This window comes from Sturnira hondurensis, unplaced genomic scaffold, assembly GCF_014824575.4.
Source record: "Sturnira hondurensis isolate 20B ecotype Veracruz unplaced genomic scaffold, ASM1482457v3 Scaffold0017436, whole genome shotgun sequence".
In the NCBI taxonomy this organism is placed as follows: domain Eukaryota; kingdom Metazoa; phylum Chordata; class Mammalia; order Chiroptera; family Phyllostomidae; genus Sturnira; species Sturnira hondurensis.
In genome coordinates, this window is record NW_028090067.1 from 19,308,092 (window position 1) to 19,336,079 (window position 27,988).

General features: G+C 57.1%; 2 protein-coding genes and 1 long non-coding RNA gene across 6 annotated transcripts; 1 reads left to right on the forward strand and 2 right to left on the reverse strand.

Moving 5' to 3' along the window:
* Window positions 1-1,179: 1,179 nt before the first annotated feature.
* LOC119002227 (uncharacterized) lies at window positions 1,180-5,745 on the reverse strand. Its single transcript, XR_005069711.1, has 3 exons — window positions 5,657-5,745; window positions 3,972-4,243; window positions 1,180-1,442 (listed from the first exon to the last, which is right to left on the reverse strand). It is a non-coding gene; the product is annotated as an uncharacterized LOC119002227 (long non-coding RNA).
* Window positions 5,698-17,992, forward strand: CSDC2 (cold shock domain containing C2). 2 transcript variants are annotated; one of them, XM_037067989.1, is made up of 4 exons: window positions 5,698-6,165; window positions 14,020-14,318; window positions 15,412-15,534; window positions 16,125-17,992. In XM_037067989.1, exons 2-4 carry the CDS (start codon window positions 14,143-14,145, stop codon window positions 16,285-16,287), a joined length of 462 nt encoding a protein of 153 aa, XP_036923884.1. In that variant the 5' UTR covers window positions 5,698-6,165; window positions 14,020-14,142; the 3' UTR covers window positions 16,288-17,992. The 2 variants fall into 2 exon arrangements, with proteins under 2 accessions (XP_036923884.1, XP_036923885.1); XM_037067990.1 differs by lacking the exon at window positions 5,698-6,165 and adding an exon at window positions 13,001-13,020.
* Window positions 17,993-18,203: 211 nt separating this feature from the next.
* On the reverse strand, window positions 18,204-27,980 carry PMM1 (phosphomannomutase 1). Of its 3 annotated transcripts, none has more exons than XM_037068195.1 (8): window positions 27,808-27,974; window positions 25,090-25,207; window positions 23,998-24,074; window positions 23,772-23,863; window positions 23,469-23,637; window positions 20,188-20,263; window positions 19,338-19,453; window positions 18,204-18,741 (listed from the first exon to the last, which is right to left on the reverse strand). In XM_037068195.1, the coding sequence occupies exons 1-8, from the start codon at window positions 27,892-27,894 to the stop codon at window positions 18,619-18,621; spliced, it is 858 nt and encodes a 285-aa protein (XP_036924090.1). In that variant the 5' UTR covers window positions 27,895-27,974; the 3' UTR covers window positions 18,204-18,618. The 3 variants fall into 3 exon arrangements, with proteins under 3 accessions (XP_036924090.1, XP_036924092.1, XP_036924091.1); XM_037068197.1 differs by having other exon boundaries at window positions 23,469-23,568; window positions 27,808-27,969; XM_037068196.1 differs by lacking the exons at window positions 18,204-18,741; window positions 19,338-19,453 and adding an exon at window positions 19,462-19,715 and having other exon boundaries at window positions 27,808-27,980.
* Between the last annotated feature and the right edge of the window lie 8 nt (window positions 27,981-27,988).

Genomic DNA, 27,988 nt, shown 5'->3' on the forward strand with positions numbered 1-27,988 from the left:
AGCAAGACTGCTTTGATGGAGTCGTCAGTGCTTGCTGGTCCCAAATCCTCTCCTCCCGCCCTCCCTTCAGCCTGCCCCAGTCAGGTGAGGGCCCTACCTCTCAACCCAAGCTGCTCTCTCAGGCTCACTAACGGCCTCCACGTTGCATAGCCAGTGGTGATTCTCGGTCCTCATTGGCAGCATGGGTCCCAGCTGACACTCCCTCCCCTTTCACACACTTCCCACCTGGCTTCCAGGAGCCCTGGCTCCCCCACCACATACTCTCTCCTCTCAGCGCCCGGAACGTGGGCAGGCAGCCTCAGGCCCGCTTTTCTGGGGTCTGTACTCCTGTCTGCTGATCCCTTGGGGCCTGGCCACTTTCTGCAGCGTCCACCAACCGCTGGCTCCTGCGTCCATCTCGGGCCAACCCTCTCCCCGAGCACCAGACTCGAACACCCTGCCTGCTCTAAAGCCCCCTTTCTCAACTCAAGCTTGAGCTGGGCCAGAACGGAACTGCCCGTCACCCCCACCCCAAACCCCCTTCCGTCACAGTCTCCCCACCCTGGACAGCAACCTCTCTGGCTGCTTGGGCCAAACCTGGGAGTCTCCCTGACTCCTCTTGGTCTCACACCTCTGTGAACCTTGAGGAAATAAATTCTGTTGCTTCTACCTCCAAGACGCGTCCAGATTCTAACCCCTCCCTAACACCTCCGTGGCTACTCGTGGGTCCCAGCCACCTCCCCCCTCCCCCTCCCCCCTCCCCTGGGCCTTTGCAGCAGCCTCCCCTGGTGTCCTATGCTCCTCTCCCCCATCCCCCACAGTCTACACTTGATACAGACACAGAGAGACGCTATCATAATAACCCTCAGAACTCTCAGTCTTCCCCTCCAGACCCTGCCAGGCTCCGTCTCACTCGGGGACCAGCCTTCACAGCCCTGGGGGCCCACACCCCATTACCCTTCTGGCCACATGCCCCATTCCTCTGCCTGGTGGCTCTTCTGCCTCTGCACTCAGGGCCCCTGTCTGGCGCTGTCCCCTCTCCCCAGAACGTTCTTCCTCTCACCACCCTCTCATCTCCATCCCTCACCTCCTCCAAGCCCCGGCTTTAATGTCACCTCGGTGTCATTTTCCCTGACACGTTTACCCCCTTTTTAAATTACAAACCAGCCCCCTCTCCCTTCCCCCTTCCCTCCTTAATAGTTTCCTGTAGCATTTATTGCCCTCTGACATACGGCAAAGTACTTATTAGGTTGTTTTATTGTCTCTCCCTCCTGACTGTGAGCGCCATGAAAACAGGGGTTTCATCTGTTTCATTCACTGTCGATTCCCCAGTGCCAGGCACACAGTAAGTCCAGGACAAATATTTCTTGGATTAAACAAAGGGATGACAAGAAAAGATTAGCCTGGAGATGGTCAGGGTCCTGTAAACTAGCTGGCAGTAGAGGAATCTGCCCCTGGGCTTTCTGGCAATCAGAGCAAGGAGACAAAGATTTCAATTACAAATGGAAACTAACCAGGTTTCCCTGATTCTGGACCCGGGAGAACTCTTTCCAGGTCCGACAGGAGCGTGGGCTCTGGGGGACGGAAGGACGCCCTGGATGGTGTCTGGACAGGCCCTAGAACCATTCTCATTGGGGCGCCTTTAAAACGACCCCTCTGTGTGGGCAAAGGCACAGCCGAAGTGCCGTTGGAAACAGTGAGTCTGGAAGGAACCTAAACGAAGTGTCCCAGGATGTTGCTCTGTGTTTTGTCTTGAGCCAAAATGAAGGGCAGAAAGTCAGCAAGCATTTGTTGGGGCCCCTGTGCCTGAGGCCGCCCCTGCTCTGGGGGAGTGGGGAGGGGACCGACAGAAAGCGGGGAACAAACAGACGCAGGAGGTCATTTTGGGCATAGCTATTAAGAAAGGTCACACGGAGCCCTGGCTGGCGTAGCTCAGTGGATTGAGCGAGGGCCTGCGAACCACAGGATTGAGGCTCGAGTCCCAATCAGGGCACATGCCTGGGCTGCAGGCCAGGTCCCCAGGAGGGGACACATGAGAGGCAACCACACATTGATGTTTCTCTCCCACTCTTTCTCCTCCCCTTCCTCTCTCTCTAAAAAGAAATAAATAAAAATATTTTTTAAAAAAAGTTCACACAGACAATGGGACAGCGGGTGACAGGGGGCTGCCACTTTAGTCAGGGTGCTTCAGAAACAGGCTCGCTCAGAAGGGGAGGATGGAGGTGAGCCTGAGGTGTCGAGAAGGTGGAGGCGCATAGCCCGGGGTGTTCAGGAATGTGTGTGTGTGTGCGTGCACACACATCTGATGGAGCCCTGGCTCACAGCCCATCCCATCCCACATCAGCGGGGGGTCAGCCGGGCTACTCCAGCCCCAGGTCTTCAGGGCAGGGTGCAGGGGGTGCCCAGGCCAGGGAGCCCTCTGTGTTCCCTCATTCTGCTGCCCACATGGATCGTTACCCTAGATAGGACTGCCAGGCCGTCAGGGGCACCAGAGGCAGAAGCATGTCATTTCTCCCTCTCTCACTTCAGATGAGGAGCCTGCCTGTCACTGGGTCCCCCAAACCCACACAGCGTGGTTCCTGCTCTTCTCCCCTCCCCTGCTGTAGCCACATCAGTGACTTTAATTTCCTTGGATACACAGAGTTCTTTCCTGCCTCTGAGAGTTCACCCATGCTGTTCCCTCCTTAGGAAACACTTTTCCCTGCTTGTACAAGGCTGGATCCTTGCCCTTTTTGGGGGGGTTAGCTTATAGGATCCCTTGTTGGAGCACTTGTGTCTCAGCCCTCTATCTCAGCAGCTAGACTTGGCCTTACTTGTCTCCTTGGTGTCAAATTCATTATCATCAGATGTGTGATTATACATTTATTCGCTTGCGTACTTGGTGCCATGTCTCTCCCTAGATGAGACAGTTTTGTAAACTCAAGGGAGGTGTTTGCCTAATCCACTGCGGTATTTGAGCCTAGACCATCGGGTACATAGTAGGTAGTCAAACACTATCTGTCACGTGCATAAACAAAATGAACGGATCATGTGATCGGAGCTGCAGAAAAAGATCTCTAGCAAAAGGGCAGTAACCGATGGGAGAAAGGAACGGGAGGACAGGGAGGGAAGAAGGAAGGACCAGTCTAATTTACTAGACAGGGTGGAGACAAGTGCCGCGGTGGAGGACACGGGCCTGCAAGGACCCGAGAAGGCGTTTCAAAGACAGTGTGGTATAGCAAAGAATAATAGTGCAATTATTCTTTAAATGGAAGCCAGAATTCCCGAGTTCCAATCCCAGCTTCATTACCAGCTGTGTGATGCTGGGCAAGTTTCTTAACCTCTGTGTGCCTGAGTTCATGCATCTGCCAGTGGCACCAACCCCTCAGGGATGTAGGTACTTTAAAGGGCCGTGGGGACCAAGGCCGAGGTTGTCCAGGATTGCCCCCCCACCCCCGTTGGTGGGCTGACCGTCAGTAGGGGGGTGGAATTATAATTCAGGAGAAATGAATAGGATTCAGGTGCTGCTCGGCTCTGGCCCACATCGTTAGCTTCTCCAAGATAAGGGAGGCTTTCAAGGAGACAAGCGTGTGAATTCTCCGCTTTTCACAAAAACAGCCTCTGTGGCAGAGCCCCTGGTTTGAGGCAGACAATGTCTTTGTTACTCATTGCGTGTGGGTGGGTGGGTTGTGCCTCGGGCTGCTCATTTCCTGAATGAACAGCTGTGCGCTCTCCTCGCTGTCGAGAATATCACAACACTGCTTGGACCCTCGGCCCAGCCTCCTCCGCTCACTGTTCCGGCTGCCTGGCAGCACGTGTTCACCAGCTGGCAGGGAGGAGCCTTGGAGAAAAAAGGCTGGACAGGCAGGGAGGGTGCAGGGAGGGCTGGGCCCCGGGCCCTTGCCCAACCCTTGGCCTCATTCACAGTGCACCAGGCCTCCCGGCCACACCAGCCTCCTTCCTCCCCCCTGGACACGGAAGCTCATGCCCATCTGAGGGCCCTTCCGACCCACTGTCCCCTTCCTACGATGTCTTCTCTCTGGATTCTGGCAAAGCTGGCTCCTTCTAGTCAGCTGGGACTCAGCTTAAACATCATTAGCTTGGAGAAGTCCTCCCTGGCCACGCCCTTCTGCTGGCCCCTGTTTGTAATCCACCGCTGGTCCACCAACAGCCCAAGGCCAATGCTACACTGATTCGGGAGCCATGGGGATAAGAGCCAGCGGCATGGAGATTCCAGCCCACATCCTGGCACTGGTTCTCACTGGCCGAGCCTGGGCCAGGGGTCCTATGGACAGAGAGAGGAGAGGGGAGTCCTCAGGTGAGCACAGAGAAGCAGTTCCCAGAAGAAGGGACAGCGGGTGGTGGGCAGTGAGAATCACAAGGGGCCCACCATGGTCCAGGCCTGGAGCCTGGGGCTCAGGCTGCTCCGTCCGGGTCCCTTCTGAGCTCGGCGACTCCGTGGAGCCCTGTCATCCCTCCCAGCCTGTTTCCTCACCCAGGTAAACCTCACAGACTAGTTATAAGAAGCAGATGAGATTATGAAAACTATTATTATCTTTGGAAGAGAATAAGGCAAAGAAGGAAGAAGGGGGAAGATTCCTACGGACAGGTCCTCCAACGGGGGATGAGGAGTCAGAGCTCTGGGTCTCCGGCAACGCCGGCGGCGAGCAACCCGTCTCTCTCCCGGGATCAGGAACCCAGGCTCTAGGAGGTTCTGGAATCACAGGGGATGTGGGAGGGCTGCATGCCCTGGGTTCAAATGCCCCTCTAACCGGGTCATGAACACAGGCAAGCCCCTCCTGCCGCCTGAGCCTGTTTCTGCACCACCGGATGGGGGTGACTATAGCACAGTGCCGGGCTGTCGGGAGCCTGAAAACGAGGGCAAAGCAGGTGGCCTGGCAGGCACTTACTAGCTATTTTTATTCGTCTTTGGTATTTTTCACGATTGTTTCCCTGTTAAATCCTCCCGTTTTATTTTAATAAGACTTATTTTGACAGTACCAGCCTGCCTCAGTAGTACGGAGGGCATACGAGGGAAAGGCTTCCTCCGTCCACTCTGAGGCTAAGGAGCAGGGGCTGGAAGAAGGAGGAGAAGCTGCTTTGTAGGTGCCTCCTCCAGATGGCCCTGAGCTTATTACGGCTTTTGTATGTATCGCACTTGAACCCCCAACAGCCCTCTCTTCCCTCCTCTACAGATGAGGCTGTGGAGGATCAGAGTCATAAGAGGCTTGCCCAAGGTCACACAGCTTGAAAGTGCTGGGGCTGAGATTCACACCCGGGGCTTGTCTGCGGAGGAAACACGGAACTCTCCAAGAGGGGTGGGGAGAGACTCCCACGCTGTGTGTGTAGCAAGCCTATCCCTCCCTTAGGGTCCTCTTCAATTCAAAACAAATATTTCAAGGGCCTCCTGAGAGAGCGGTGAGTTCTTGTGACATGCCAACGTTCCTTCACTCGCGAGGATCTCAGAGCCAAGGGAGAGGCAGACGTGAGCACAGTGTTGGTGCTAATGGAAAGCAGGGGACACTCTGAAGGTCCAAGGGGTAGAGGGAAGTATGAGAGTCCCTGGGGACCCAGCTCTCCCCGTCCCCGCCCTCATCTGGAGCATCCTCTGGGGGGCCCTTTCTGCTGTGGCCTCCACCTTCCCAGACTCAGCCCCACCCCGCGGCCCCCCAGCACCCACACTCACAGGTATACTCACGCTCATGCTTGCTCGCTCCCTTGCTTTCTCGCCACCCCACTTGCTCTCTAATTGGCAGGAATACAAGCTGCCCCCAGCTCTTCCTCCCCTGCATTCCTCAGCAGTTACTCCCACCTGGCAGGGCAAATTATACCCTGGCCTGGCAATAAAAGCCACTTTCCAAAAAAAGAAGCTTTGGGGCCCCGAGAGACGCAGCTAACTCTCTCCCCAAGCCTGTGCCTGACTCAGGAGGTGGTGTCTGGGCCCTGTGTGCCTTTAAGCAGGGAATACAAATTCCCACCCCAGCCCCTCCCTCCTGCTCTTTCTGACGTCAGGAGGAAGGCGTGTGTGAGTGAGTGAGGGGCTGAGGTGCCGCATGCTCTCTCACACACACACACACACACACACACACACAGGCACGCGTTCATACACACAACACATCTTTCAGACCCGTCCCCTGCACCCAGCTCCAAGTGCCCGGAAGCGGCAGAGTGCTGAAGCCGGCTCCCTGACCTCAGCGCCAAGGAGAGGTAAGGGGCTGGAGGGGGTCTGAGGCCACACCAGCTCTAGACACTGGTTTGGCGGGGGCAAAGGGGGGATGTAAGATATTGGGGGGGTGCTGGGAAGGTGGATACCTTCCCCCAGGCTAGACCAGCCCGTCCAGTTTACGGAGGGGATGTGGGAGGGTGTGTAGAGGAGCCCACCCTGCCCACACGCCTCCCTCCCTCTCCCTGGTCCCCAAGGGAAGCTGAGGCTGTGTGGCTCCCTGTGAGACAGCGTGTGTCTGCGCGTATGTGTCTGGGACTTGTGTCTGGCTCAAGAAGCAGAGCAGGCACCTGCCAAGCCGCAGCCTCCTGTGTGGGAACCAGGGGGAGAGAAATGACTGGAGAAATAATCTGAATAATTGTGCTCCTACCAGATGCTGAAAGTAAAGTGCAAGAGGGGACATAATGGGCCTTGGCCCCAGGAATTTCGGGCCAGGGCGGTGGGAGGTGCGGGGGAAGGGCAGTCTGGAACCGAGAGTTGGACCCGAGCAGCTGTCTTATCCTGACTCTGTTTCTTCCCTATGTGATGGGCTTAATTATGATGACTGGGTTGGAGAGGTAGCTCTATGCTATTATTTTCACCTGGGAGCCACCCCACCCGCCCCTTTTGCCTCTCCTGAGGCCACCCCTCTCCCCTGCTTTGACCTCCACTCTTGCTGGGGTACAGCCCCTGGAGGGCAGGAGTGATAAGCCAGAGGCTTCTGGGCCCCCAGTGGCGGGATACAGGGATTGGGGCAGCCTCAGCTGGAGCCAAGTCCCTGAGTGTCCTGACCCTGGCACAAGGAGTCCAGGTGGAGATAAGGGGCCATGATGCTGGCACCCACAGCGGAGATGGCAGGTTCCTGCCAGCCTGCCAGCCTGCCGCCTCTTCCCAAGGAGAGGGGAGGGGGATGCAGAGTGAGAACAATAATAAACACTGAGTGTGAACTGCTGCATCCGCTGCGAGGGGGGAGGGAAGGCGGAAGTGCACCCCAGTGGGGGGTGGGCAACCTCTGGGAGCCTGGCATCAGGCCAGCCTGGCTCTGCTCCAGTACAGGCCTCTTTAAGAAGGGGTTGTCTTCAGCCCCCTAGGGGATGGGGAGTCAGTTCCCCAAATCAGACTGCGTCCCAGAGGCCTCTGGGTCCTCCACATTCTGGATGCTTCCTCCTCCCAGCCTCCCCGCTACCATTTCCTTCAAGTCTTTTCCTAAAACCTCTATGTCCCCATGCCTGCCCCGCCCCCCTGGATCTGTCTGGCCCACCCTCCAAAAGGACAGATGAAAGCAGGAACTCGCACTGGCCTGGGAGAGGCCAGAGGACAGTCCCAGGCCTGGAGACAGGTGGGCAGTGTTCAGGGGTGGCCACTGGCTATAGAGTGGGTCTCGCTAGGAAGCACTGGGGGCCACACACAGCTAGTGGGTGGGGAGGGGACACCAGGAGGCTGGTCTGGAGTAGATTCCCAAGAGTGGCACCAGCAGAGGGCGCTCAGGGCCTGGCTGAGCTGGACACAACCAGCATCACCAGAAAGGGTCCAGAGCCTGGTAGAAAGGGGGCTTGGGACAGTTGGGACCTTTGTCCATGTAAGATAGGGAGCGAAGTGATGGTCACTGGGATGAGAGGCAGGACGTGCTGGAAAGGGCAAGAGCTCTGGGGTCTTGCTGATGGGAGTTCAAGCTCAGCCACTTTACATGTTACTCTGACCAGTCTGTTCCTTTCTCTAAAGGGACTCAGAGTGGGAAAGTGACTTGCCCAGGGTCACAGAGTCCGGCAGAGCTGAGATGTGAGCGTGTCTCCCCACGTGCCCATCCCTGTATCCCCACCCCCATGACGCCAAGAATGCCCAAAGGCCTAATCCCAGCAGCCCCCCAGGTGGCATGGGCATGTGACAAGGACTAGAACAGAAGGGTCTCAATTAAAATTAAGTTTTGGCTGGGGCAGCCCCCCCCCTTCCCCCAACACCATGGACGGGAAAGAACTAGGCTTAATTAGGTCACCTCCAGCTGCTGGAGCGGCTTTGACACTGAGGTATTTTAAGGAGTGTCTGGGAGGTGGGGTGGGGGAGGGGCCGGGGAAGTGCCAGCCTTGCCCGGTGGTCCCGAGGCTGTTCCCTCCCTCCTGGGGCTCACCAAAGACAGGACCTCGACATTCAGAAAGCCCTTCCACTGTCATCCTGTGTCCCCTGTCCTTCCCATTTTTAGGCCATCATGTCCTTCCTCCCCTGTCTGTTTCTCCACAATGGGGTCTTGGGCTGGAATGCTTTTATTGGGGGAGCTGTTTTTAAGCAGAGTTGGCGTGTGACTCAGCCAAGGTCATGGTCTGAGTCAGCGCAAAGCCAGGAATAGAGCCCAAGCCCTGAGTCCCCAGTTCTTCCACACCCCAGCCCTCCCTTCTCCAGGGACTTGCTGGCCCTCCCCCCACCTTCCAGCAGGAGTTGAATCTACACCCCCCCAAATGTTTCTGGGCTGTGGAAGTGCTGCTGCTGACTGGCTGGGTGACCCCAGTGAGCCTCTTCACCTCCCTCAGCCTCAGTTTAATCTTCTGAAGAGTGGGGGTAGTCACGGTGCTATCACACAGTACTGCTGTGAGGACTAAATGAGGAAATGGGGCAAAGGGCCTGGCAGCCCACGTGGCACACGGTTGCTAATCGGTAGTATTGGAGTAGCCATGACCTGTCATGTCAGACTTCCCTCACGGGGCTCCAGTCCTCTCTGGGCGGGGCTGCCTCCTCTCAGGTGTGTGGTCCTGGCGCCCAGCACTCGGTGTTCCTTCACTTAGGCACGTAGGTTCAGTGACTTTGGGGGACAGTTGGACGGACCCTTGTTAGTCACCTTGACGAGTGGAAATTCGTGCAGCTGAGATAGCTGGGGTCAGGTGCTCGTCCCAGGTCACCTGGCACTGGCTGGTTAGGCCGGCTTGCTTTCCCAGGTCTGCCCCAAAGGAGAGCTTGTTCACGTGACCAGGAGAGGACTCTGACAGCCATTTCCTGTCTGTCCTTTTGGAGGAGCTGAGAATTGGAGGAGGCCCAGCACCAGGGCCATGGTGACCTGCTGACAGGGCTGAGTCACCGTCCCACGGTCCCATAAAGCTGGCTGGATTGCAGGGGGTCAAAGGGAGGCCTCAGGTTATCTCCCAACAGCTCTGATCTTTTGTTTTTTCCTCCATGGGAGCTTTCATCTGCAGAATTATGGTCAGCTGGAGTTAGGCCTTCACCCAGGCGAATGAGGAGGGGCTTGGCTGGGAGCCAAACCAGGTGGCCAGGCATGCCCCCTCACACGTGGGCCCACTCACAGCTCCTCGGCCCCTCCCACAATGGGGACGGGGTGCTCCGTGATTAGCCCTATTTGACAAATGAGAACTCTGAGGCTCAGAAGGAGGGGTGGGGTCCCTCAGCCACAGCACTGTGGAGCCGGAGATCCTGGGGCCTAGGCTGTCCTCACCTGCTCAGACCGCTGGTTCAGAAGGGCACTATTCCCGGCAGGACACGCCCCCAGACAGCCACACCGGGGCCTTTGGGAGCTGGGCTTCGGGTCTGTTAGTGTTGAAACAAATGTTCTACAGACACATTTATTTCTCTGCTCCTGGAGGAGTTTACTTTCCCCTTTAGTTTCTTGGGGAGAGTCCTTTTGGGGAAACTCCAGCTTCGTCTTGGCTGAACTAGGAACAGATTTGTCCTCACAGGAAGAGCACTGGTTACCTGGAGACGAATCTGGGTTCTCTCACTTATCCTCTCGGAGCCTCAGCTTCCTCATCATAAAATGGAGACACTTCCAACTGCAACCTTTCAGGGCAGCTGGGAGGCTGAAAAATGACAAATTGTCTCTGAAAAGACTTCTGCAGATCAGATGTATGGCATCCAGACAGTAAAATCCCGTCTCGACTTGCCCCTTTCTGTAACAAGGACCTGAGCTGGGAGCTTTCTCTGCATCCCTTCTTGCTGGGCTCCTAGGCCTCTGGGCATGGTGCAGCTGCTTCAAGTCCAGGGCTCTGGCCCAGAGAGGGAAAGACTCTGCGCAAGGTCACAGAGCAAGTCAGTAACAACGCAGGGCCGGAACCCAGGACCCCTGACTTTCCACTCCAGGCTGCAGAGTCAGACTGCCCAGGTTTGAGTCCTGGCTTGTTCATTAATTGCTGTGTGACCTTGTGTGAGTAGCTTAGCTTCTCTGATCCTCAGTTTTCTCTTTTACAAGATGGGCTAATAATAGTACCAGCCTCAAAGGGCCATTGAAGAAATTTAATAAAAGGGGGACGCTATGACAGATGGGGCAGGGATCTAGCGGATGGGCGTGTCCCTGGGGAGATGGGGAACGGGTGAGTGAAGGGTGGGCTTGGCTTAGCTCAGCTGGGTCCCTCCTTCCCCCTCCTCTCTCCTCCCCCCATGCCCAATTTAGCAGCCCTGTCTGGGAGGAGCAACCTCTTACTCAGCACCTACTCGGTGCTTCCCACATTCCATCCCATTTCTTCCTCCTAGAAGCTCTTCAGGGAGGGAGTCTTGTGATCCCAGTTTCCAGGAGAGGAAAGAGATGGGTGGAGGGCCCAGAGCAGCTCCGCTGTGAAGGCTGCCTCATCTGCCCCTCCTGCCCAAGGGCACCCCCACCCCCCACCCCCGGGGGAGAACATGGTGAGGGTGTAGCCTTAGCCTATTCCCATGGGGGCTGGATGCTGCTGGTCCATTTTGGGGAGCCTGCTGATGGGAGGGGAAAGAAGAGGGCTGCTCTGCTCCCAAGGCTGACCCTGGATAGTCACTGCATTTCCCCCCTTCCCACGGCCTGGGAGCTGTGCTCCCTTGGCCTTGGCTTGGGAGGCCTGGCTGGCCAGTGCCCAGCCCAGCTCAGCTGCGTCTCTCTGGTAACCACTGTGGGCGGCCTCTGCCCCGCCCCCCATCTCCTTTGCTCCCCTCCACCCCCAGGACCTCCCTGCACTGGCTGTCACCGCCAAGCACAGCACCAGGCCTGGAAAAACTGTGCAGTGGGCAGGACCTCCCTGCTTCCTGCAGAGGGGAAGGAGAGCTTCTGTCCCCACCACCCACCACCCTCGCCCCGGTGAGGTAGGGGACACCCAGCCTGGCACGTGGTGCTTTCCTGGCTGGCATCTTGGGGAGCTTTGCTGCCCATCTTCCTTTTTGATACCAGCTTTATTGAGATACAATTCACATGCCATGTAATTCACCTGCCTGATGAAGGTGGACAAGTCCGCAGTTTGGGGTACATTCACAGAGTTGTGTATGTCAATTTTAGAACATTTCCATCACCCTCAAAAGAAAATCTGTACCTGTTAGAAGTCGCTCCCCATTTTGCCCTCCCCCAGGCCCTGGTAAACACAAATCTGCTTGCTTTTTCTGTGCATTTGCCTATTTCGGTCACTTCTGATGAACAGACTCAGGCACTGTACGGTCCCTTGTGCCTGGCTTCTTCCCCTGGCACAACGACCTCAGGGCTCCTCTGGGTCAAGCCTGTGTCAGGACTTCCTCCCGTTTTCTGGCTGGATAACACCCCGCTGCACGGCGGCACCACGGTACCGCCGTCTGCCTGTCCATCCACCAGCCGAGAGACCTTTGTGTGGTCTCCGAGTGCTGGCTATAAGCAAGGATACTGCCGTGAACACTCAAGTACAAGTGTTTGTGTGAAGCCTTCTTTTCTTGAAGCTTCAGTTTTCTTCTCTCTGAAATGGGGATACAAACCTAGTCCACTCCTGCCTGTTGGAGGGGGCTCCAAGAGAAAGACCTGGCATCAGCATGAGGGGGTTATGAGGGCTGTGAGAGACTGTGGGAGCCCATGACAATGACTATGGGAGCCATGAGGGGTGACTCTCCTCCCCTCTAGCTCTGCTGGATGGAGGGAATACCCGGGCAGGGCGGAGGCGGTCTTACCTGCGCCCCAGGGCTGGCAGGGCTGCTCATCATCTTGACCCAGAAACACCTGTGTGATCTTTCCAGCGGCCAGGAATCCTGCTCCTGGGATGGGGGTTGAACAAGTGACTCTTCCAGCCCTACCGTGAGGTGTCTGGTGGGCTCCCGGGCTCTCTAGACTCCTGGGAAGCCTTAAACTCCTTCCTGGAAACTCCAGGCTTGGGGGTAGGGCAGTGTGAAGGCCAGAAAGAGACTTGAAACTCAGGGATTCTCCTCTGACCCCAGAGCTCTGGGTGAGGGGTTGGGGTTAGGAAGAGGGGTGAGAAGGTGGAGAACCCACCACCCTGACTCCTACATGACTACGGACTCCAGGAGTTTCTTTGCCTCCCCAGGTTGAGCCAGGCCCCCCACAGCCTGTGAGGGGTGAAGTGGGGTTTATCAGTTCCTTTGTGCAGAGAGGCCCTTGCTCCCCAAGGTCATAGCTAATCCTCAGCTGAGCTGGAGCTCTTCCATCCAGGCATCCTGCCCGGCCCCACATGGCAGGCTGCCCGCCCCAGGCTCAGTCCACAGCCCGGCTTGGTGCATTGAGCTCTTCTCCCCAGGGTCCCACAGCAGTGCCTCTTGGGGTCCGAGGCTTCCCAACCCCCGTGGGGAGGGAGGGTGGGGAAACTACCATATTTTGCCATGTGTAATGCACGCTTTTTTGCCCAAATTTTTGAGGGAAAAATAAGGATGCTCATTGTGCATGGGTACAAATGTTACTTGCCATAGATCTAGTCATCCCGTGTAAAACACGCACAAAAACCCGGCTGCATGTTATACTCGGCAAACCATGGCGTGTTCGCCTCCTCAGGGAGGAAAACATAGGCTGAGTGTTTCCAAGGTTATCTACGCGTTGAGCTGCTGACCGGGAATTTCTGTTGGTTTGCATTGATAATAGCAGTTGATTGGGTGTCTACAAGGTGCCAGATGCTGTCACACCCACTAAGTCATTGAATCCTCAGCCACCTTGCGAGGTAAGTGTTCTCAGTCTCATTTTAGGGAGGAAGGAACGGGGCTAAGGAAGAACTGCCAGCCTTCCAAGAGCTCACCACGCCTTTGCCCTGCTCTAAGCATGTAGAAAGTCACTCAGTCCTCACAGCAACCTCTCTGTGAAGTCAGAACCAACACTATCCCCACTTTACAGAACAGGAAACTGAGTCAAAGTTTGAGTGTTGACCACAGTCACAGAACCCATAGGCAGAGAAGCCAGGATCCCAACCCAGGCCCTCTGGGCCCACGGTCCACACACCCACCTACCACGCTGGAACAGAGGTCATGAGGTTATGAATGACAAAGTTGAGGTTCAAACTCTAGGTTCAAACCCAGATCTGTGGATTTGAAACTGCGGACACTTGGGCCAGACTGTGTTCCTGACCGTCGGCCACCTCACCCGTCCCACCTCCCGGGCCCCTGGAGTTAGAGAATCAGACGTGAAACAGGAAGGACTTTGAACCTTGAACCCGTCTTCCTTGGTGTGGACCACCGTAGCAAAGTACCACAGGCGGAGCCTTAAACGTCAGACACTCCATTTTACAGTTCTAAAGCTAGAAGTCCAAGCTCGTGGTGCCAGTGTGGTGTGGTTCTGATTTGTAGATGGCCCTCTTCTCGCTGTGTCCTCGAAGGACAGGGAGAGAGGAAGCAAGCTCTCCAGGGCTCTTCTAGGGACACTGACCCCTTCACGGGGCCTCACCCTCCTGACCTCATCTAAACCTAGCTGTCTTCCAAAGGCCCCGTCTCTAACTCTGTCGCACCAGGGGTAGGATTTCGACAGGTGAATTTTAGGGGACTACAATTCTGCCCGTAGCAAGGTTTTGTCTTGGTGGTGAGGACACTGAGTCCGAGAAGGGCCACAAGTGGCCTGATGTCGTTCTGGGAGGAGTGGCAGGCAGGCCTGGCCCTCCAGGCTGGTGCTCAGTGTCCAGAAGCTGCCTGTCCTGGACCACACTCACCCCTTCCTCTCTCTTCCCTTCTAGACGGAGCCTGTGGCTGGAGAGGCCTCCGAGCAGGGCCGGGCCGGGCCCTGCCCGCAAGGACGCCCAAGCCCCTCACCGGCCCCTGTGCCCGGGAGCCCACCAGGCTCTCCCCCCGGCCCCACCATGACTTCGGAGCCCACCTCGTCCCCGGTTGTGCCCCCGCTCCACTCCCCAAAGTCCCCAGTCTGGCCCACCTTCCCCTTCCACCGGGAGGGCAGCAGGGTCTGGGAGAGGAGCAGTGTCTCATCTCGGGACCTGCCCAGTCCCCTGCCCACCAAACGGACCAGGACGTATTCAGCGTGAGTACCTGCCCCTTGCGCAGCCTTCAGCCCCATCCTTCTCCAGCCTCTGTTCTTTCCCAAGGACGGGGGCCCTGTGTGTGGACTTTCCAGTAACTGCTGGTGTTCATTCATTCATTCATTCATTCCACAAAGATTTATTGAGCTCCTGGCCAGGGGCTCCAGTGTTAAATCCTACAAAGTCTCAGCCCACAAGCTGCACACAATTCTGAGGGGACTCATCCACCGTTCACTGCCTCTGGCAGGGGTGGGAGTGAGGACCCAGAGTTAGGCATTGGGGACAGTGATGTCTCAGCTGGGTTTGGAAGATATATCAGGTGAAGGACAAAGTTGGAAGATGCACCAGCCTGGGTAAAAATGGAGGCCTGGAGTTGACCCTTGGAGTGGGGTGGGCCTTTGCAGACAGTCACTGATGGGGTCAGAAGGCGAGGGAGGCTTCTCAGACCCACAGGGAGGTTGACTTGTCATGGCCAAGGGAAGAGTGTTTTGATGGCAGGTGCTAAGTGTCCCCTGTGTCCAACCGGAGGCCAGGCACAGAGCAGGTGCTTAATAAACAATAAAAGCACTCGCCTTCCCCGCCCCCTCTCCGTCCCCAGCCCCCTACCTGTGCCCTTCCCTCTCCAAGCTCCAAGGGCCCTTCTTTTGCTTCTGTAACTTGTTTCCTGAGTCCTCAGAGCCCAGCTGGCTCACTCCTGCTTCCTCTCTAACTTTCTATAGAAATAAACTTTCTCTTATAATTTGAAATGAATAAATAAATGAATGAGGAAGAATGAATGAGTGGCAGATGAGTGAATAAGATATCACTACTGCGGGGGAGGAGGAGGGGGTGCTGTGCCTCGAGGGGCACTGGCTGGGAGTCAGGAGACCCACTTTCTGAGTGCCCTGGGGGAGCCCCCCACTGCCTCCCCAGCCCAAGCGGCCCCCTTCTGTCAGTGCAAGGAGCTGAGTGAATCAGCATAATTGAATGCAGTTTCTGGTGGGGGGGGGAGGGTTTCCTGAGGCCCGGTCCCCAGGCAGAACCCAGGGGGGCTGTGGGGGTCTCGGTGGGCATTGTCCCTAGGCCACAGCTCCAATTCCCCTGCTCTGTCTTTAGGACAGCCCGTGCCTCTGCTGGCCCCGTGTTCAAGGGAGTCTGCAAGCAGTTCTCCCGCTCCCAAGGCCACGGCTTCATCACCCCTGAGAACGGATCCGAGGACATCTTTGTGCACGTGTCAGAGTGAGTGCTGTCCCCCACCCCCCATCTCAGTGGTCCCTCCTGTCTCCTTCTTGGCAGCAGCGTCCTAGCAGGACCTCTGAGGTGCCTCCCCAGGTTTCTCCCCTCACAGCTGAGGCCTGTGCTCCCCAGGATCATGCTCCTCCTCTCGGGGGCTGGGTGCACTGTGGGGGGAGGACGAGAGCCGGGGTGCATGGTGGGGGGGCCGCTCAGCTCCCAGAAGCTTTAGGAACCACTAGCTGAGCCCCGGGATCCTGTCTCAGCCTCAGGGGCCTGGGAGGGCCCGGCCAACCCCTGGGCCCTTCTGCCCGGAAGGGGCCACAGTCAGGCAGGTAGGAGGGGACAGGTATGTCTGGCCTGTGTCCCAGCCCTAATGATAGGCGTGACCTGGGGAGGTCACAGATTCTCTAAAGCCTCAGGGACGCCCTTTCTCATCTCACTTAAACCCAACACAGAGGGCAGTTTGTGCTTCTCATTTTATGAGGTAGAGGCCGGAGGTTCTGAGGGGCAGGCTAGGCTGCCCTTAGGCCAGGCTGCAGGGAGTGTCCAGGGAGGGGGCCGCTGTGGGGCTGACGACCCTTTCCTGCCTCCAGCATCGAGGGAGAGTACGTCCCGGTGGAAGGCGACGAGGTGACCTACAAGATGTGCCCCATCCCGCCCAAGAACCAGAAGTTCCAGGCTGTGGAGGTGGTGCTCACCCAGCTGGCCCCCCACACTCCCCACGAGACGTGGTCTGGCCAGGTCGTGGGCTCCTAGGCTGGGCGGGGAGTCCCCCAGGGTGGACAGGTGGCAGCCAGCTCCCTGCCCCACAGCACTGGCTGACTCTGTCTCCCGGGCGGCCTCAGTGTGCACGTCTGTGTGTCTGTCTGTCTGTCTGTACTTATGGCCGTGAGTGTGTGTCTCCATCCAGCCCTGTGACCTGTGACTGTTATGTGAGCTGGACCCAGGGGGCAGCCACCAGACCCACCTTCTCTTCTTGTCCACTCTCTCTCCTCCCTCCACTCCCTGCCACACTGGCACGCACCTCTTGCCCCCTGCCCACTGCTCCACGTGCCTACAGGGGCACCCCTGGGCCCGGCCTCTGCCTGAGGCCCTGGCCGGGGGACCAGGGCTACTTGTGCTACTCCCGCCTCCCCCTGGGCCGGGGTCTCCCACAGTGGCCTGGACCCCACCCTCAGAAGCCAGGCCAGCAAGCACTTCAGGGGCCTCCCAGCCTGTGGCAAGTTAAGAGGGCGAAAGGTGGAGGCATGCAGGCCCTCTTCAGCGCCCCAGCCCGGCCCTCCTCTCTCAGCACACACTGGAGGCAAGAGAGGAGCCTGAGGGCAAAGGCGTTTGGGGCCTGTCCCTTCTCCTCAGCCCGGCACTGGCTCCATGAACCCCAAACTGAGGTCGTATCTTCTCCCCTGGGCCATGCTCAGTTGGCTGCCTCAACTTCCCCGGGAGGCATGGGTCTGCGGGGGGTGGGGACGTGTCTCCCTGAGCCTGGATTGAGGCCTCTCCTTCATGTTGACTCACAAGCCTCACTGATGCTCAGTCTGTGCTCCGCACGGTGGCTGCCGAGGACCCAGCCATGGATGGATGCATGTCCCCTCAGGCAGGGCCGGGCGGGGCACCCACAAGGACGGCCCTCAGCCTGGGAGGCCACTAACCCTGCAAACCCCTTGCTGGTCCCTCTTCCCAAAGTGATGGGCTGGCGGTTTCCGCTGGCCCCCAAGGCAATGGCCAAGTTGTGGTCCCTACGTTGTCAAGCCCTTCAGGGTGCGTGTGTGTGTGTGTGTGAGTGTGTGTCTCTGTCTGTCTTGAGTGGGGTGGGCCTGGCCTGGGAGGCCAGAAAGGAGGGTTTACCCCCACCCCCATCCAGAGCACATGACCTGATGCAGATTGAAATGGGGCTTAAGGAGGGCCTGAAGGGCAGTGACCCCGAGGACGTGCAGTCTGTGTGCAAGTTGGGGCTCAAAAGCCCAAGATGCAGGGGCAACAACTGCCTAGGACCCTCAGCTCTGAAGATGCCAAGGCTGCGGGGTAGAGATCAGCTGGGATTTGTGTCCCTGTCCTCAGTCCCCACTAGGGTCTGGGAGCCCCAAGCTGCTGAGGTGTGCTGGCCAGCTTCCCCAAACTAAGAATGGCTCAGCCTGACACCTGGCTCTGAGCTGGGGCTGCACTGGCAAGGCCCGAGGCCTCTCCCGAGAACAAGGACTCCCCGGCCTCCTTGGTAGGTTTACTGGTGCAGACTAACTCCTGGGAGCCCCCCCAACCCCCTCCTGTGAGTAGACCCTCTTTTTGAGGCACTGGTGAGGAGGCAGGATGTGGGGACATTAGCCCTGGGGCCACCTGGGGTGACAGGAGCAGCAGCACTCCTTGTCACCTCGGCCCCACAGTCACAAACCCTTCTGAGGCCCCAGGCCACCCGGACTCCCCTACCCACCCCCAACACTGGCAATAAACCCTCAACTGTGACTCAGCTTGGCCCAGAGCTGCCTGTGTGTCTGGTCCCCGGGGGAGGGGCTGTGGGAGAACACCCAAAACCACCCTTCTTCACTGGATCAAAGACTTCCTGTGTGACCTATGCTGAGTCCCTGTCACCTGTGCCCGTTTCCTCATCCGCAAAGAGGCGGCCGGCCATGACGGCATCTGTGGCTGGCACCAGTTACCCATTCAGAAAGAACTGATGCCATGCCTTGTCCTGGGAGCTTTAATATTTGTGATAAAGTTCTAGTAAATACACACCCTCCCCACCGCCCTGCACCCAGTCTGGGGCAGGAAGGCAGGGTGGGCTCTGTCTCGTACACACTTCGTACACACTTCGTACACACTTCCACCCAGTGCAGACAGAAACCTGTTCCCTTCAGAAGTACAAGCCGCAGCTGGAGCCAGGGCCACTGGGGTGGAGGGTGGAGCCAGGCCCAGCAGGAGCTGGCCACCAGGGACGGTCTGCTCCACACAGACCCTGGCCCCGTCACGATGGGCCTTGCAGCAGGCAATGAGGCAGGCGTCCTGGGCTGGAGGAGGAGGAAGGGCCCAGCACCCACCGAACATGGGGGGCCAGGGTGCTCTCTCAGCCTGGGCGGAGGTCTCTGGGAGTTGCGGTCACGCCTCATGGGCTGTCTCTGGGAAGAAGATCTCACGACATCGCTGCACTGTGTCCTGAGGGGAGACCACACTGTGGCCCACAGTCCGGGGGTCGGCATAGATCTCAAAGTCGTTCCCACCCTGCGCACAGAAGGAGATAGAGAAGGTGGCGCCTGGACAAGGAAGCCAGGTCAGGGACCAGCACCCACTCTGACTCAGTGTGGTCTCAGTGTGGGTCTGACCCACACTGGCTCCTGCAGAGGAAGATGTTCTGGATGTCCCCTCAGAACATTCAGAANACAGTCCGGGGGTCGGCATAGATCTCAAAGTCGTTCCCACCCTGCGCACAGAAGGAGATAGAGAAGGTGGCGCCTGGACAAGGAAGCCAGGTCAGGGACCAGCACCCACTCTGACTCAGTGTGGTCTCAGAGTGGGTCTCAGTGTGGTCTCAGTGTGGGTCTGACCCACACTGGCTCCTGCAGAGGAAGATGTTCTGGATGTCCCCTCAGAACATTCAGAAAGCCGTCCTCTGCCCTTACCAGGTCTGCCCTGACTTGTTATGTGACATGAAGCAAGTGCCCAGCCAGCTCTGGGCCCCAGCCTCCAATCTTCGTGATGGGGTGGTGAGCACAGGCTGTTCTCAGGGAGTCCCCCAAGGTCTGTTCTGTCACCCATGTCCTGGCCTTGACCTTGGGGGTGACATGGAGTGGGAGGGACCTGGGCTGAGCCACACTCACGGGACTGGTCTCGTTCCCGAAGAAATGGATGGTGTCGAAGCTGTCCTGGCCCAGGCTGTCCAGGCAGTAGCGTTTGTCCCAGCCCTCAGGGAAGACGTCAAAGCTGATCATGCCTCCTGCAGGGGCGGGGCGGACAAAGCCCGCAGAGGGGTGGCTCGAGGGTGAGCCTGGGTCAGGCTCTTCATTGGTTACTTCATTCAACCACCCTGAGAGCCTCCTGAGGCCCAGGCACAGGGCATGGGACAGACTCGGGGTCTTTGTGAGAGTTTTGATCCAGGTGAGTCAGTGGGGTGGCGGGGAGCTCTCTAGCCAGCATGGTAGGGGAGACTTCTCCAAGGAGGTGACACTGAGCTGAGATGTGAGCCCGCACGGTGGTGGCTGGGGAGCAAGTACAGTCCCCAAGAGAGGTAAGGGCAAGGAGTATAACAGGTCTGTTCCTCCATAAGGACCCCTGCGGCCCCTGTGGGGATGGGTCGAAGGTGAGGAGGCAGCGGGAGGCCAGCCGCATGAGTGAGCCGGATGGAGCCCGGCCAAGGCTGCTGGTAGGGGAGGCGTGGGCAGTGGTCAGATTCCAGATGGATTACAGACAGAGGGTTCTGGGACTTGCTAGCAGACTGGACTTGGGAAGGAGTGAGGGAGAAAACTCAAAGGAGATACTCGTTTTTGCCTTGAGCAACTGGGTGGGGGGCTGCTGCCTGGGTTTAGGTGTGGAGGAGAGGGAGGTGGTAACAGAGTCCCTGGTTGTTTGGGCTGAGCCTGCCCATGCTCTGCCTGGGGGAGAGGTGGGGGTCAGAGTGCAGTGAGGCTCCAGGGCCAGGCCGACGCTCAGGCCTCAAGTGGGTGGACGTACCTCGGGAGAACCTCAGCCCTTTGCCGGCAAACTCAGTTTTCAGAGCTTCCACAAACTTCTCCCGGATCCTCTCCTTCTGCAGGAGGGAAGAAAGCAGACCAGGGCTCAGAGGCCGCTGCGAGCCAACCCCTGTGCTAGGCACACAGCTCCTGCGAACTCACTAAGTCCCCCAGGTGGACACATGACCCCTCTTGACCTATGGGAAGCCAGCTCAGAGAGGGCCTGCACCTGTTCAAGGTCACCCAGCCTCAGTGGCAGAGCCAGGGCCTGAACCCAGAAGGTCTGTGACGGAACTCAGTGCCACTTCCTGCCAGTGGAGATGCAGGGGAGTATTCTGAAGGACGCCCTGGAGGAGTGGCTAAAGGAGGAACGTTGACGGGAAAGGGCAGTCTGAGCCCAAAGTCACAGAGCCCACCTCAGGGCAGGGCTCTGCCCAGTTCAACAAAGCGAACCATGGCTCGGACAGCAGACATGAGTGTAAGACGAGAGCACATAAAGGCCTGTGAATAAGTAGCAGTGGGCGCTCAGAGGAAGGTCAGCAGGATGGCGGACTCGAACATAGCACCAATCAGGCAACGTTCATTTGCTGAGCGCCCCTGGGTGCAGTGGGCTGGCCGGGGCGGGGGGAGCCAGCAGTGCCCAGGAAGCCCCAGCCCCCATCCCTGGGGCAGCACATCTACAAACGTGCAGTCAGGAGCTTTCACTCACCAACTGGAGGGTCCCCAGCCTGGCCCGGCTGGGACTACAGAGGGCAACAGCCATGCGGAGCCCGGAGGGAGGGGCGGCTGTACTGACAGGGAGGGGGGAGCCAGCACCACAGGAGTGGTCGGCCCCCTCAGCCCAGGCTCACTGTGGCAGAGGGGTGGAGGTGGGTGGTCCCCATGTGGCCTGAGCAGCTTAGCAGGGTGATCAGCTCACAGGGAGCCTGGAGGCCTGGTTTGGAGAGTTAGGATACCTCCGGGGGCATCAAAAGCCCCTGGAGAGCGCAGGAGTGCAGTGCCTCACAGTGCCTTTGTCAGTCAAAGCCTTGGGCGGGACTGGAACAAAGAGGGAGGCAGGTGACGGCCAGCGGTTTGGAGCCTAGAAGTGGTCCGGGGAGGACATGAGCTTGAAGGCCAGCCATGCCCCAGGTTCCAGGCCTAGCTACTGTGCTTCCTGACTGTGTGGCCACGGGCAAGTCACCTGACTGGTACGAAGGAATGTTCCCAAGTGGTTCCGGGTGGCTGTAACTGCTGTCTCTGGAGAACCAGCCCCATGTGCCAAGTCCAGCCCTAGCAGGGACTAGCACTGTGACCTCTGGCCTCAGCAACGTCATCTCAGGAAGGGGACTACCTGTTCTTGGGGTCTGGACAGGAGAGTCCAGAGGGACCAATGGAGAGCAGAGCATTTATTTTCATCGGATCTGCCCGGTGCAGGGCACGCAGGAGGCCCAGTGGCCCACGCCGCACTGCAGCAGCAGGAGCAGGTGAACAAGAGCCAAAGAGACGAGAGGAGACCCTTCTTGGGGCTGTGGGGAGAGCGAGCGCTGCCAGACCTCCATCCTGCCCAGTCCTCATTATACCCTACAAGGTGGGAACTGTGATCACCCCCACTTTAAAGATGAGAAAACACGCCCTGGCTAGTGTTGACTGAGCATCGGCCTGCGAACTGTAAGGTCGCCGATTTGGTTCCTGTTCAGGGCATATGCCTGGGTTTCAGGCCAGGTCTCAGGTTGGGGGTGTGTGAAGAAACCGATTGATGCTTCTCTTTTTCTTTCTCCCTCCCATTCCCTCTCTCTGAAAAGCAAAATCTTTAAAAAAAAGAAAAAAAGGATGAGAAGACAGAGGCATACAGTAGTGAAGCCATTTTCCGGGTGACTGACTCATTAAGCAGAAGGTGGAGCTGGGACTGGAACCCTGTGTGGCCTGGGAAGGGCGTGTGTGTGGGAGGGGTTCTCTGCCAGTGGTCAATCCACCACTCCCACAGGACAAGTCTCCCTGCCTGGACGGCGCTGTCTAGCCCAAGCCTCTGGACAGAGACGGGGGGTGGGGTTCACTGAGCTAGGAGGTGGATCACTGAGAGTCCCTGCCCACCCTCAGGGAAACTTGTCTCAAGTTCAAATCTTTGCTCTGCAACCAATTTCCTATGTGACCCTGAACAAGTCACTTGCCCTCTCTGGACCTCAGTTTCCTCATTCATAAAATGGGGATAATACCACTTATTTCATTCATTCAAAAAGTATTTCTTGAACCCTTGCTATGTGCCAGGCACGTGCTGGGCACAGGATTCAGCAGCAAACAGCACAGAAATCCTGGCCCTGAAGGAGCTTACAGCTTTGGTGGGGGGCCAGACATCAGCCAAGGTTTAAAAAGCAGGTGAGCCAGTGTTGAGCGGGTGGCGAAGGCTGCGTGGGGAGAAATCAAACAGAGGAGCTGGAGGTGCAAGGGGACGCAATGTTAAATGTCATGCTCGGGGAAGGCCCCACTGAGAGGTGACATCTGAGCAGGTGTAAGGAGATGAAAGGACAAGCTGTGTCTGAGGGCACAGCCCTGGAGCGGGAGACTGCCTGCTGTCTTACGATCACAGAGGGGCACATGGCTGCAGAGCCATGGGGGACAGCAGACTTCAGGTCAGAGAGGCCAGGGACGGGCCAGCGTGAAGAGGCTCGGACTCGCTCCATCCCTGGAAGACGGGGGGAGGATGACGAGCAAAATGCACGTCGAGGTATGGCCGGGGCAGCGCACAAAGGACCTTGTAAGTCCTAAGCACAGATGCAGAGAGAAGGCTGAACAGGTGGGCCTGAGCCAGACAGACAGACCCTCAGGACACCATGGGAGGAAGCTGAGACATTGTCCAGGTGGCAAGGAGGCCATGGAGGGCTGTGAGCAGAGGAGACAGGACACATGTGCTTGACAAGGTTCTCAATGGCACTGCTGGAGAGTAGACTGGTTTTACCGTGCGTGGGAAGTAGGGCGCCGGGGGAGACACAGGCAAACAGATTTGAGACCAACTCCAGAGGCTGAAACAGCAGGAATGATTGTTGGACCCTGTGTGGGTGGGAAGGTGTAGAGGGTGCCCGAGGTGTGAGTTTACGTAAGCAGGTGGCTGGTGGTGTCGGTCATCAGAGGAGGGAGACCAGCAGTGTTGTAAAGACGCACACACGCCTACAGCCATGGCACATGGTAGGTGTCCAGAAGGGTATCGGTTCTATAGGAACACTCCACTCCCAACCCATTTCACTGATGAGAAAATAGAGGCTCAGAGAGGTTGAGTAACTGAGGCCCTACAGCCTAAGGTGGCACCTTGTCCAGTTCAGAGAACTCGATTCGCTCTTCCAGGGTGCAGCTCCGGCCGATGGGTGAGATGTTCAGCATGCCATTCCGAAACTCGATGAAGGTTCCACTGGTGGTGATGGGGTGGGAATCAGAAAGAGGGAGACAAGGCCCTGAATTCAATCCAGCCCCATCTGGACTGCACAGGGGACAAGAATCCCCCCTCGGTAAGTCAGGGCTGGAGCACCTCCAGGTCCCAACAGAGGCCCGCCCTTCCCTCCTTAGGCCCCGAGCTGGGAGGAAGGGCTGGACACAGGCTGGGCAGGGTCTCACCGCTTCTTGGGCAGTCTGAGCAGGGCCATGTAGCGGAGGCAGAAGTTGATCAAGTCCTGCAGCAGTTCCTCCCCGAGGTGGTTCTGGATGGTCTGGGCACGGAACACAGGGCTCTGAGTGGGGCAGGCATGGTGCCCCTCCCCACCCCCAGGACAGAGGGCACCATGGACTGCTTCACTCACCGTGGAAAAGCGTCCCTCGGCTAAGGGCCCGGGGTGACACTGACCTGCTTGGAGAGCAGTCGTCCATGCTTGTACTGCACTGTCCCGTTCTCAGCAAACACATAGTCAAACTTCTCAATGACTTCAGGGACATGGAGAAGCCAGGAGAGAAAGAGAGAGTGTGAGACCGGGTGTCCAGAGCCAAGGAGATGAGAAGTGACTGGAGTGGGCAGGAGTGGGGAGGCACGGGGAATGCAGCCAGAGGCTGTCGCACGGTCCAGGTGGGAGGTGATCAATCGTGGGGCCATGGGGATGGAGACACGGGCACACAGGGAGACATTTCTGGACTGGCTGATGAACAAGGAGGTGGGGAAAAGGGAAACTCCGGGAAGTTTCTGGTCTGAGGAGCTGGAGTATCTGCCTGAACTAAGATCAGGAACCCGGCTGAGAACAGGGGTTCTGGGGCCAAACACTTCCTGGGTGACTTCAGAATCCTCCTCTATAAAATGGATAATCATGTACGCTCTGAAGCACAGTGGTGAGGATTAAATGAAAGGAAGCTAACACATGGTCATTTTGAAGAAATGGTAGCCATTATTGGTTATGCCCATTTTAAAGATGGGGAAATTGAGATTCAGCAGGGAGAACTAAGAATGTAAACTACATAAGGGCAGGATTCTGCTTCTGTTCCCTGCTGTTTCTTTAAAAAAACAATGCCTGGTTCTGCCTGGTGTGGCTTAGTGGATTGATCCCAGGACTGCAAATCAAAAGGTCACTGGTTGGATTCCCAGTCAGGGCACATGCTCGGGTTGCGGGCCAGGTCCCCAGCTCGGGGTGTGCAAGAGACAATCAATCAACATCTCTTACACCAATGTTTCTCTCCCTCTCTTCCTCCCTCCTCCTCTCTCTAAAAATAAATACATAAAATCTTTAAACCAAAAACAGTGCCTGGCACAAGATAGGTGCTCACGAAGTGGTTGCTGAACCAGTGAGGGAAACATCTGGCCGTTTCCTCTACTTCCTTTGCCCCACAGAAGCAGGGCTGGGTCTTTGAAGGCACATTGATCCAGGGATCTCCCCAAATCCTCCCGCTCCTGCTCCCGCCCCCAACCCAACCCAACCCAACCATTGAGCGGGTCCTGGCCAGCTCCTCCTACCTTCATCCCCCTCTCCCAGCTGCTCAGCAATCTTAGAGTAATCGGAGCCACCCACCACACCGATCTGTACCCTACTTCGCAGCTTCTGCAGGAAGGCAGCCACCTCAGGGTCAATTTTCTGCAGCGGGGTAGAGAAGCAAAGGATGCTGGGGCCTTTCAGCACGTCTGGGGCCTCCACTCAGCCCTCACTCAGTGCTCAAAATCCAGGGAGCTCATGTTCCACCTGGATCTGAGGCAGTTCAAGGTTTACAACACAGATCTTAAAAAATAAGATGCATTTGGACCCTGGCTGGTGTGGCTTGGTGGGTTGAACACCAACCTGCAAACCAAAGGGTTGCTGGTTCGATTCCCAGTCAGAGTATATACCTGGGTTGTGGGCCAGGTCCCAAGTAGGGGGCGCGTAAGAGACAACCACATGTTGATGTTTCTCTCTCTCTTCCTCCCTCCCTTCCCCTCTCTCTAAAAGTAAATAAACAAAATCTTAAAAAAAAAAACCAACCACCAAAATCAGATGCACCTGGGTTCAAACTCTGGCTCAAGTCCCTCAACAGCAGGATGACCTTTGAGCAAATGGCCTTGCCTTTCTTTGCTTTCTTTGTCCAATCAATAAAATGGGGATCACAGTAGCAACACCTGCTAGGAAGTGTTTAGAAATGACCAATTAACTGGTGACTGATTCCATGAAAAGATTCCCCACCCAGGAAATGTAAACTAATGAATTATAATCCATGTTTTCAAACACTCAGATATTCAAAGTTGACAATATCAAGAGTGGACGATGATACGGGGGGTGGGGGGACAGGCACTCCCAAATGTTGCTGGCGAGAGTGCAAACTGGCCATTTTGGAAGGTAATTTGGCAAAATCTACTAAAACTTAAAATGCACATGTCCTGTCACCCAGCATTTCTGCTCCTCTTGCCCAGGCGGACATAGAGGTTCGCAGAGGTTCGCAGGCGGACATAGAGGTTTGCTGGAAGAACTTCAAGTGACTGCGGTTACATAGGGTAAGTCAAGCCTGTACTTCCAACATGGGAGAGTCTCAGACAGGCTAATTGTCAAAAACAAGTTGCAGAAAGACACACACAGTATGATGTATGACAGGACTTATTTTTTGAGAAGCCTCATAAAACGATGCTTAATGTTTCCTCTGGGCAAACAGAGACCCAGATAAAAGTCTGGGAGGAAGCCACACAACAGTCAGCCAGGATGCCCTGGGGAGGGGACTGGATCATGACACAGTAAGTGGAGAATTAGCCTTCTCTGTTGTCTTCATTTATTACAAGAGAATGCATTTTTAATTATACAAATATTCATAAATTAAACTTTTAAAAATTAATTTTTGCCCTGGCTGGTGTGGACCAAGGGTCGCAGGTTTGATTCCCAGTAAGGACACATGCCTGGGTTGCAGTCCCCAGTTGGGGGCATTGGAGAGGTGACTGATTGATGTTTCTCTCCCTCTTTTTCTCCCTCTCTTCCCCTCTCTCTAAGAATAAATACACAAAATCTTTTAAAAATTAGCTTTCAGAAAGCACTAAGGACAGGGCCTGGCAATGACACTGGTGGGCAGTTAACAACACTGCCCTTGTACAGGCTATTGGGCCAGAGAAGCAGAGTCCGAGGGAAGGGGCTGTTCCTAGATCCTGCCACTCTCCCTCCACTGTGCTCTCTCTCCCTCCCATCCCAGAGGATTGGGGAGCTGCTGGAGGGCAGGGAGGCCTGATTCCTCCATGTGTCCCCAGGGCCCAATCCAGAGCCTTTCCCACAGGGAAGAGGATGGGGCATGCAGGACCTAGGAGTGGACACCAAGACCCGTTTCCATCAGCCTCTGCCCTGTAACCCAGCCCTACGGGCTCCCCACTCTAGGAGATCCCTCAGTTGGTTCTTGTGGCCCCAGACTGGAGGGTGGAGCACATGCAGGGCAGGCGAGAAAGAGGCCTGTTTATCCAAGCAGCCAGCTAGTGAAGAGGGATCTGGTGGCTCATCCAGGACGAAGTCCAAAGGGAGAAAAACGGTGTGCAGCAGAGGCTGGAGGATCCACAGGGTGGGATGTCTTTAGAAGAACTGCACTCCCAGCTAACCGGTACCACAATATCCCCCATTTGGCCAGGTTAGGCCTGAGAACTCTCACCTCCAGGTGGGCAGGGCCCATAGTCAGCCGAAAAGGTATAGTAAGCTCTCCCTCCTTCTCTCCACGGCTGGGGTGGAAAGTGGGAGAGGGGTTTGAGAAAGTAGACCCAGGCCCAGGCCTGCAAAGGTCAGAGTGGATGGTTCTGAAATCCCCTTACCCCCCACCAGATGGCGACCCTGACACTTGGGTGCGCTCCAAGTCCCATCTGAAACCCAGGTTCAGACGCCAGCTTCCGGCTACCGGTGCATCCTAGGACTGAACTGCGGTGAGCCCCAGCTGGGGATACGGGGGTTTTCGGGAGCCAAACGTTGGCATGGGGAAGGCTGGCAAAAGGTTAGGGAGGGATGCTAGGCCCTCCCTCGCAGCCTCCTCCCTCCAGAATCGACCCAGTCCGGACGCTCGGGGGTTGTGATATGAGGCATCGGGTGTCCGTCATTCCTAGCGGCGATCAAGGGTGTCAGGGACCGAGTACGGCTGCATCCCACGCTCGGCCTCTGAGGTCCGGGTCACGCCGCTGCAGGCCCCACATTCGGCCTCCGGGTAACTGCGTGACATTCCCGATCCGAGCTTCAGAAGGTCGGGGCCCTACCTGGCGAGCTGGCGTGAGGGTTCCGTCCACGTCAAACAGGCAGAGCACGCGCTCCTTCCTGCGGGCGCCCTCAGTGGTCACAGCCATGGCTGCAGCTCCGCGCGCCCGGCAGAGTCGTGGGATGTGGCTCACGGGGCCGCGCGGCAGAGAGGCAAGATAAGGCGGGGCTGGGAGGAGCGGG

Bases quoted from the DNA above. Each gene is read 5' to 3' on its own strand.
- CSDC2 (XM_037067989.1), top strand. From the start codon at position 14,143: ATGACTTCGGAGCCCACCTCGTCCCCGGTTGTGCCCCCGCTCCACTCC. The intron at 14,319-15,411 runs GTGAGTACCTGC...CTCTGTCTTTAG, and splicing joins CGGACCAGGACGTATTCAGC to GACAGCCCGTGCCTCTGCTG. The intron at 15,535-16,124 runs GTGAGTGCTGTC...TCCTGCCTCCAG, and splicing joins ATCTTTGTGCACGTGTCAGA to CATCGAGGGAGAGTACGTCC.
- PMM1 (XM_037068195.1), bottom strand. From the start codon at position 27,894: ATGGCTGTGACCACTGAGGGCGCCCGCAGGAAGGAGCGCGTGCTCTGC. The intron at 23,638-23,771 runs GTGAGACCCTGC...TCCCCTGTGCAG, and splicing joins CTCAGACTGCCCAAGAAGCG to TCCAGATGGGGCTGGATTGA. The intron at 20,264-23,468 runs GTGCCACCTTAG...TCCCTCCTGCAG, and splicing joins AGTTCTCTGAACTGGACAAG to AAGGAGAGGATCCGGGAGAA.